Source organism: Mus caroli, chromosome 10 (assembly GCF_900094665.2).
Source record: "Mus caroli chromosome 10, CAROLI_EIJ_v1.1, whole genome shotgun sequence".
In the NCBI taxonomy this organism is placed as follows: domain Eukaryota; kingdom Metazoa; phylum Chordata; class Mammalia; order Rodentia; family Muridae; genus Mus; species Mus caroli.
In genome coordinates this window covers 52,918,175-52,927,686 of record NC_034579.1, presented here as the reverse complement: position 1 = coordinate 52,927,686, position 9,512 = coordinate 52,918,175, and the positions used below count along the sequence as shown (strand labels likewise).

At 41.8% G+C, this 9,512-nt stretch overlaps 1 protein-coding gene across 4 annotated transcripts in view; it reads right to left on the bottom strand.

Annotated features, from left to right (window-relative positions):
- The window catches only part of Lims1 (LIM zinc finger domain containing 1), a 103,837-nt gene that overhangs the window by 54,234 nt on the left and 40,091 nt on the right, over positions 1–9,512 (bottom strand). Inside the window, exon 1 of one of the 4 annotated variants that reach the window (XM_021173966.2) lies at positions 769–1,311. The exons of 2 other annotated variants lie outside the window; for them this stretch is intronic. In XM_021173966.2, the coding sequence (XP_021029625.1) occupies positions 769–875 (107 nt within the window). In that variant the 5' untranslated portion in view covers positions 876–1,311. Of the gene's footprint in view, positions 1–768; positions 1,312–9,512 lie in introns of those variants that run through there. One more of the 4 variants, XM_021173967.2, reaches the window with a different exon arrangement.

The following is a 9,512-nucleotide window of genomic DNA, read 5'->3' as shown; positions in this document are numbered from 1 at the left end:
TAAATTACACTAGATACAGAAAATTATATTTTCCAAATGCTTCTTTTTACTGCAGCTTTCTGTCAGCAGGAAAACAGGAACACTTCCTATCTCCCCCCCCCCCCCCCCAAAAAAAAAAAAAAAAAAAAGAAAGAAAGAAAGAAAAGAAAAGAAGAGGAAAAGAAAAGGAAAAACGAAAAGCCAAATCCTCTTTCACAGTAACACGGGGGCTTAATGCAGTAGGGACTTTCAGAATATCAAATCTAAAATAACTTCTTGGCAGTTACAGCAAAAAACTAAAATTATGTTGGTTTTAGATAAATTAAATTTGAAACCCAAAACAACTAATCTTTTGCTAACTTGTTCTCCAGATTTTTGATGTCCATCGCTGCTAAGCTATATTCAGTAGTTCCACAACATTTCTTTGTTACATCACTTCAGTAACAACCTTAGGAGCCCTACCCAGCCCGCACACCAAATACTACAAACTACCTGACACATACTCAAAGTCTAATTTCTCACAAAAATCTGCTCTGATAAACCCAAACAGCTAGCTCTAGCCCCCAGGGAAAATCAATTCCTTCCCGTTGAAAAGCTAGTCTGGAGCTGCATCTAGGGATGCACCAGGAGCCCAGGTGTGGATTAGAGCTGAGTAGAGTGGGAACAGGCTCCAGTGCCACAAAGAGGCTCCTACCCAAAGAACAGGGATCCACTAGGCTGTGAATCCCGCTACAATCACAATCGCTACAACCGGGAGGAACCTTGACCCTTAGCCAATCCTGCACTCACCTCAGCTCTTCCTCTGCGTGCCCATTGACTCTCAGACTATCAGGACGCTCTCGCCTTCTCCGGTAGAGGCCGGACTGTGAAAGCTCCTTAAGCTGTAGTGTGGTCATAGTATTCTCTGCACAGCAGTTAAGGATACTTGTGCTAGGCGAGCGTTGCCAGCTCAGAAAGGCAGTGTCCTCTGCTGAAGGACCTCAGCACACCTGACTCTGGGTTAGAAAGCTCCAGGCAAAGCAGGCCAGGCCAGTCGGCTGAAACACAGCTTCCTGTTTCTTGTTGGTACACACCCTCCCCAGCAAGACATGACTTGCCTTATCTCTGGGCCCTGTACCTAGGGGAGGGGGAGTCAGTGACCCACACTGGCCCACGTGGTCACCAATAAGCAAATTTCTTATGAACAACGACAGCAATTCCTTTATAAAATCTCTCTAAGAGTCTTCTGAATTAAAGTTGGGGAAAAGCTCTAGCAAAGTAATGCTTAAAGGAGGGTCTGCCCTGTTTTATTTGCCAGGAAATCCATTAACATTTCAGACAGCTGTCAGTATAAAGAAATGCCTGGTCATCAGGAGCTCTTTGGGATATTTTCCCTGGGGGTTGGAGGGGAGTCAGAATTCCAAAGGAAACAATCCAATTCCTTCCTCTCTCAGCATTCTGAATCCTCCTTAGAAGAGAAGTTGGTGTCTAGGCCACCCCCTCCCCAGTAAATATTACTAAAAATTCATAAATGGGAGGAAGACTGTTTCTTCTGCTAAATTCTGTTAAATGATTTTCAGATTCTATGTCTATTCTTTCTGAATAACCCCCAACTTACCCAGCCACCTCTGCTGGGTAACATTTATCTCAGGTTGTCGGCCTATAAATGCCAATATTTATCTATGTATTTGATCTTGGGAAGCAAGGTGAAGGGGTTGCAGATCACAGAGGACATGGGAAATGCTGTGTCACCTGCTCCAATAATGTAAACAGTACATCAGGCAGGGTGCCACCCACCAGACCAATTAAGTCCCTCTCAGGACATACACCACAGCACAAATACAGGCAGGCTGCTGGCTATTTCTTAGCCAAAAGCTTGATTTATGGTTCTAGTAAATTTCTCTTGAACACTTTGTACTGTTCTTTTCCTTTTAGACTGCTCTCAACAAGAATACAGAAAAGGGAGTATAGTTCATTGAAGAGTGTTTGGTTAGCATGTACAAGGCCCTGGGTTCAATACCAGGCACTAAGAAACAAAATGTGTTTCAACAGCATAATGTAGCCAGTAGCATTACTTTTAAAAGAGGTGGGTGTTTGGCTTTGTTTTAAACTGATGCAACCCTGCCAACAAGGAAACAGCTTGGTGAAAGCTACTGACACAGGAAACAGAACTGTGTGGGATGGATCTTGTATGAAGAGTCTGTGGTTAAAAGGATGTGAAGACAGTAACAAAAAGACCAGTTCCAAGCTCTGTAACAAACAAGCTATGACAACTGTTGCCCTCTGACTTTTCAAATGGCTGGGCTGACAAGTAGGAATTTTAGTAAGTCAATGCTTATGCTGCAATGAAACTGCTACAAAGAATAAAATTAAATTCTGAGCCATTGCTGAAGACTCTTTAAGCCATTGTCTTCATGAAGACAGATGGACAGAAAGGAAGAGAGGGAGAGAGGGGAGGGGAGGGGAGGGGAGCTTTATCTTCTCCTCAACCTGTGCAGAAGCATACTGAGGTCTGACACACTGGAAAGGGAGCTAGATAAGAACACACAGGCACCAACAGGGATCACAAACTTCGGAAAAATACACTGGCCCTACACCAGTACCAGGTAGGATCACAGCCCTAGCTCCAGTGCACAGTAGAGTGTATAATACAGTAGAACCCAGAAGATCTTGGGTCTTTAAAAAAAATTGTTGTTGTTTTGTTTCTGGAGACAGGGTATTGTACTATGTTGGCCTTATGGGCTTGAACTTGCTATATAGACCAAGCTGGTTTCAATCTCAATAGACCTGCCTGCCTCTACTTCGCAACTGCAGGGATTAAAGGTGTGCACCATCATGCCCAGCCCCCTTTTATTTTTTAAGACAGGGTCTCATGTATCTCAGGCTGGCCCTAAACTCATTAGGTAGCCAAAGATGTTTCTGAATGCCTTATCCCCCCATCTCCACCTGCAGGTGCTAGGATTATGGGTGTGCATACACCAACTACTCCTGGTTGCCTGGTTTATACAATGCTGGGTATTCTTGTTTGTTAATCAAGCTTTTTACCAGCCCCAGCCCCAGCCCCAGGCCTCAGACCTGAGCTGCATATCTTCAGACCCTACTTTTTTTCCCTTCAAATACACTTTCCCATTGAAAAATAGTTACCAACTGTGCCTAAGTTTTCTGTTCAGATATAATTCAAAGGTTTTCAGTTTCAAGTTATCGTCTTTGCATACTTTTTACAGTACAGAGAGGACTAGACTTCCCCACGTGACTCTAAATAGAAAGCTTTCCATTTCTGCATTCTCAAGATTCTGACTCCCATTTCAGCCTTGCATTCAGTGCAGGATTCCTAACCTTTCCTTGAACACTTGTAGTAGTGATCACTTCATAAAATTCCTAACTCTCTCCTGCTCCTACTGGTTAGAGAGAACAATGGTCCCCACCAGCTGCTCCAATTAGAGTCTTCTACCTGCGCTGTTTGTTGCATGAGCCTCATTACAACTTTCCACACCATTCTGTCCTTCCTAGCTTCCTAGATTCTTGTTGGCTCAGGCATGAAATAGCAATCTGCTCTAAAGTAATACCAACCGCTGCCATCCATGCTGACAGTTTCTTGTGTAGTTTTAAGCTCCTGAATGGAATGATTAAATACAAAGTTCTACTGAGTGCTGTGCAAGGCCATTCTTCTCTCAGGCTGACTACTCCCAAGCTTTTCACATAGCTTTTCATCTTCTGGGAGCCAGGGACCTTTTGTGAATCTGATAAAAGTTTCTCACAGAAAATGCATGAGAGTACTACATTTTATAACAGTGTTACAAACAGATAATTTTTTCCAGATAAGGTTTTCCTTCAAAACCCTACAGATAATTCTTCAGATCTTCCCTATATATACATTTGTCTCTCCCTTTTCTGAACACCTCCAACTCCCAGTGTGGGTCTTTTAAACTTCACCAGGTGTTCATCTGGTATCTGTCTGCTCAGCAGTGGGCTAATGCTGTTTGGGAAAAGTTTCTCTTGTCTGTTCTAAATTTCTCCCAGCCACCAATCTTCTAATCTATTCAAACTGATCTTTTAAAACGCAGGTCGATTGTTTATTGACCCTTCTTAAAAACCTTTCCCTGGCTCCACTGCCTTTATAACAGTATAAACAAAGAAAATGAGGTGTGTTATCTGGTGCCAGCAGAGCCTGCTCCTGGCTCCTTGGTCTTGACTCCAAGCAGTTCTTAGGACAGACAAGTTCTCTCATTTCCTGGTTTCTCCAATGCAGCCTGTAAGTCTAGTAAAAGGATTCTAGCAGGGTTAGCTCCTACTCACCCCACTATGTCTTGGGCAAAGTAGGAAGCCTTTAGATATCTTATAGGCTAATCAAACCCCCTTGCTCTATGGACCCTGTGCTTCCTTCTGTGTTCAAAATAACGCAGTATCACTATTGGGTATTTAGTTGTTTTCCTGAGACAGGATCATACTATGTAGCTCAGACTAGCCTCAAACTCATGATAGCCTGCTTGTTCCCTTAGAGTTTTGAAATGTTTTGCTCTTAGTATTCCACATTATCTAAGTAAAATTAAAATTTTCATTTATTTTTTTGTTTTGCCTGCATGAACCTATACCTCATGCATGCCTGGTGCTCATGAGGCCAGAAGATGGTGTCATACTCCCTGGAATTGGAATTACAGATGGTTTAAACCATCATGTGGGTGTTAGAAATTAAACCAGGGTCCTTTGTTAGAGCAATGTGGTGGTTTGAATAGGAACGACTTCCAGAGAGTGAGTGGTGTGTGTGTGGTTTGTGTGTGTGAGAATGCTTGGTCCATAGGGAATGGCTCTATTAGAAGGTGTGGCCTTCTTGGGGGAAGTATGTCACTGGGTGTGGGCTTTGAGGTCTTATAAGCTCAAGTCTGGACAGTGTGACATAGTTTCTCCTTGCTGCCTGCAGATCCAGATATAGTACTCTTTGTTTGTTTTGTTTTTCGACAGATATAGTACTCTTGACTCTGCCTCCAGAACTATGTCTGTCTGCACTCTGCCATGTTTCCCACCAAGACTATAATGCACTAAACCTCTGAAACTGTAAGTCAGCCCCAAGCGAATGTTTTCCTTTATAAGAGCTACTGTAGTCATGGTCTCTCTTCACAGCAATAGAAACCTAAGACAACCAATAAGTGCTCTCAGCTGCTGAGCCATTGCTCTAGCCCCCATGAGATTTTGAAAGATAGGCAAACTATAGTTTTTTAGAATGTATTTCATGAAATTTCAGAGTCTGTAAAAACTGTAGATTTGAACAATACCTTCCACAAGTATAAATATGGTAAGACTAAAAATTTGCCTAAATATTCATCTAACTTGTCAACTTACAGTTTTCAGCATTCCGTTACAATGACATCCCCTTCAGGCACAAGAGGGGAAGAAGCCTAGCTGAAACCCAACCATCGAAGTGGTCATTAGTGTTAAGAGATTATCTATTTCTTCTCCTTATAGTAACAGGAGCTACAAAGCAGCATCCATGCAGAGCTGTAATTAACCAAGGTTCATTGCCAGCATCTTTTATGCTAGTCCAGAAGGTCTATAAACTACATGAACAGCTGTGCAATTTCAGCCCATTAGTTTCTCTATGTGATATGCAATAAAAATAATTTTGTTTTATAACTAACTATGGATTTGATAGAGACAAATCCTCTTTTAGCCTAAGTTTTTATCTCATAAGATAATGAAAACAAAACAAAACAAAACAAAAAAGAAACCTTATTATGAGCTGGAGAGACGGCACTTACTTCACTTACCCTGGACCAACTTTAGTTCTTAGTACTCGTGCCAGGCAACTCACAACTACTTGCAACTCCAGCTCCAGGGGAGCCAACACCTCTGGCCTCATGGGTACCTGCACTCATGTGCACATACACTCTCTTAAACATAACTAAAAAAGAATAAAAATATCTTAAAAACATACTTTAATAAAGCAAAATTAGTGTTTTACATTATTTTCAACACTCATTCATCTTATATTTATTTGTCAAGCATACTTTCTTCCTAAATAAGGTCTCTCAGGAGTGTTCTGTTATGAGATCCAGTGCTGTGGATCCAACAATTCAGTACCATTGCCAGTGGGTTCAAGGTCAAAGTCACTAGGGCAAGAACATAAAAAACGCTAGTGTGGGGAACAGAAACAGGTGGATTTCTGTGAGTTTGAGGCCAGTCTGGTATACACTGGGAATTCCAAGTCAGCCAGTGCTACACAGTGAGACCCTGTCTTAAAGAAAAAGAGGGGAGGGGCGAGAGGGAGAAAGGAAGGATGGAAAGAAGGAAGGAAGGAAAGACAGACAGACAAGAAGGCAGTATCAACTATTAGAAACACTGTCCAGAACGGNGGGGGGAATCACCAAAAAATGTGATCCACCTGTGGATAATGTTGCCAATGCCTCTGAACTCTGTAAAAGTTTTCTTAGTCAAACTTTATAAGACACATTCAAGCGGACCAGCCATCAAAAATAGCCATCAAAAGCTCATGGAGTGCTGGTGAGGTAAAGGTACTTGTACCAAACTTAAGGACCTGAGTTTGATTCCCCAGGACCCAGGAAGAAGAGAACGGATTCCTATAATTTGTGCTTTGTGGTGGTCTGAATAAGAATTCCCGCCCCCCCCCCCACACACACACCCTAGGCTCATATATTTGAATGCTTGGTCCCCAGTTGGTGGAACTGCTGGGAAGAGCCAGTAGGAAGGGCTTTGAGGTTTCAGAAGATTGGTGCCATTTCCAGTGTTCCTCCCTGTCTCCTGCTTATAGATCAAAATGTGAGCTCTCAGCTGTTTCTGCTGCCATGCTCTGGCTCTGTCATCATGGACACTAAGCCCTCTGAAATCATAAGCCCAATTCAACACTGTGTTTTGTAAGTTGCCTTGATCGTGGTGTTTTGTCACAGCAACAGAAAAAGTTAGTACAACATCCCTTACATGTACCATGACATGCACACACAGAGACATACACAATCAAAACTAAAAGTTCACAGGAATTTGAGTCAGAAACACGTCTCTTAAACAACATAGGGTCATCTATATTACTAAACAATAAGCAGCAGGATAGGGAGGACAGCAGCTAGAGCCAGGATAGGAGTGATAAAGACTGCAAAAAGGGTGTGGGGTGCACCAGGAAGCAAGGTGGAGAAGCCAAGGTAACAGACTAGGAGGGGCAGAGAGGGAGGTAGCAGGCTCTGGCATTGTTAACATTTTTCTTCACATTCTTTCATGCACATAGCAACAAAACAGACCTGGTGAATTACAGCCTGAGCTGTACTTTCACGTAGCCATAATCTTGCCCATTGAAAGCTAGCATTTAAAGCCTACTCCAAATCTAATAAAAGTTTTTACAAGTCCACAAAATTAACCAGGAGATCTAAGTTGGTTGAGTGCTTGTCTAGTATGGACAGAATTGTGGGTTCTAACCCTGGTAACACATAAAAACTGGGAATGGTGGTGCCCAGTGCTGGACAGGTGGCAGAAGAGGGATTAGAAGTTCAAAATCATCCTTGGTGCATGGCTGAGTGCCAGGTCAGTCCGGCTAAGTCAGACCCTGTCCCACAAGGTGTGGCTGAGGCACAGAGATGACTCAGATGGTTAAGCATTCATTACCTTGCAAGTATAAGGAACCGGGTTTGATCCCTAGAGTGCTCTTTCCTTTGATATATTCATTTGTTTTTGAGATAGGGTCCTAGCAATCAAATATATTATTAAACTAATATAGAGTCTGTTCAGATACCAGTTTAAACAAGCCAACAATAGAAGCATATTCTTAAAACAAGGGGGGGATGTGATTACAAACCAGGCATTAAATAATGCTGAGGCATCTCTGCTCTTTTTGTCAGGCAGGATAGCAGTATGTGGTTTTATAATAAAGTATCCATCTCAGAGTCCAACTCTGATACATACCAAGATAGTACCAACTGATATCTGCTTCTGCTTCTAAATATTTAATTAAAACAAGAAAAAGAATGTGAAACAAGTTCAGCCACAGAGCAACGACATGCAGGCAGTGAAAGTGCAGAAGAGCCATTTCTTGTTTGTATTACAATATTTTCTTAACAGCTTTCTCTAATGAGGCCTCAGAGGATGTTAACTCTAGACACAATGGCACATATCTTGTCTAAGATCAGACATAGTACATTCAAGGACATGCTAAATTCCAAAAGGAGGTCACTAAGAAAGAGGAGAGATCCTTCTAAGTGGAGGAGTAAGGAGTGCCTCAGGGAATAAAGAGCAGGTGCGGAGACTCATAAACTGGGGAGCTCAGAATTCTATTTTGAATCTAGACCACATGATTTACATGTCATGTGGAAAAAAGCTATAAAGAGTGTGAATTCAGGATGGAAAGGATTATAAACTTGGAGATACAGAATTTGATGGTCCTTCACACTACAGAATAAGCTATAGGAGCAGAATAAAGGCATTCAGTGTGTGTGTGTGTGTGTGTGTGTTGGGATTGGAGCAGGGTTCATGCTTTTTCAGGGCAACATGTTGCTAAGAATAAATCCACACAATCAAGAATAGCACATACATTTACATGGGTGATTCCTTTACCTGCTTCTAGCTGAATCTTGTCCTGAACAAGAACACTTCGAATCCTGAACAGCTTTCCCCAATCCTCCATTCCTGTCACACCCCGATTTTCCACTCTTAGTAGATGACCCCTTCTACTTTAGAGAAAGTATCCACCTTCCGAAGGTAACCACCACAACTGCCTTCAAGGCCTATTTCCCACTATTCACTATTCTTGTATTGCAAGATGACCTCTATTCCACTGGGGCTCAGTAAACAACACAAAATCCACTCCATGCTAAGTTTATATAACTGTCGTATTAAAGACAGCATATTGCAACAATCATGATGTTAATGCTTTACATATTAGTTGATTTAATCCTGAGTGGTATCCTATTTTGTATAAGCAGGAATAAGGCCTAAATCTGCCATGTGATAGTAGCAGGATCTGAATGGGCACAGAGGCCTTATTTATAACCACAGCACCATGTTGCCTCTCTCAAAATAAGGAACTTAATTTTAAAGATTATAGTTTCTTCAACAAAGTATCAAATAGCAACAACAACAAACTAATTCACTGCAGCTTGCTTATTAACACAAAAATATACAGTGTATAAAATCATAATAAAGAAACAACCTAAGTTACTATTAAAAAATATAAATATGTAACAAAACCATAAAGGCATGCACAGAGGTGACAGGCTCTGCACAGGGAGACCAGCTAAATAGAAGAAAGTATGCAAAGAGCTTTCAAGTACATTTGTGATATTTTACTTAAGATGGCTGATGCATCTTAAGAATGCTTAGAAGTTATTTTTTATTAACTTCTATTGCAAAGAAATGAAACCAGCCTGGTGGCTCCTGCCTATAGCTCTGACACTAGGGGTGCTATGACAAGAGGATCACCAGAATTTGAAGCCAGCCTGGACTGCACAGTGATTTTGAGGCCAGCCTGGACTAGAGTGAGACCCTGTGAGTCTCTATACTAGAGCGAGCCAAAATAAACACACAAAGTCAAGCCTATGCAAGGCTTCCATTTCTAAGTG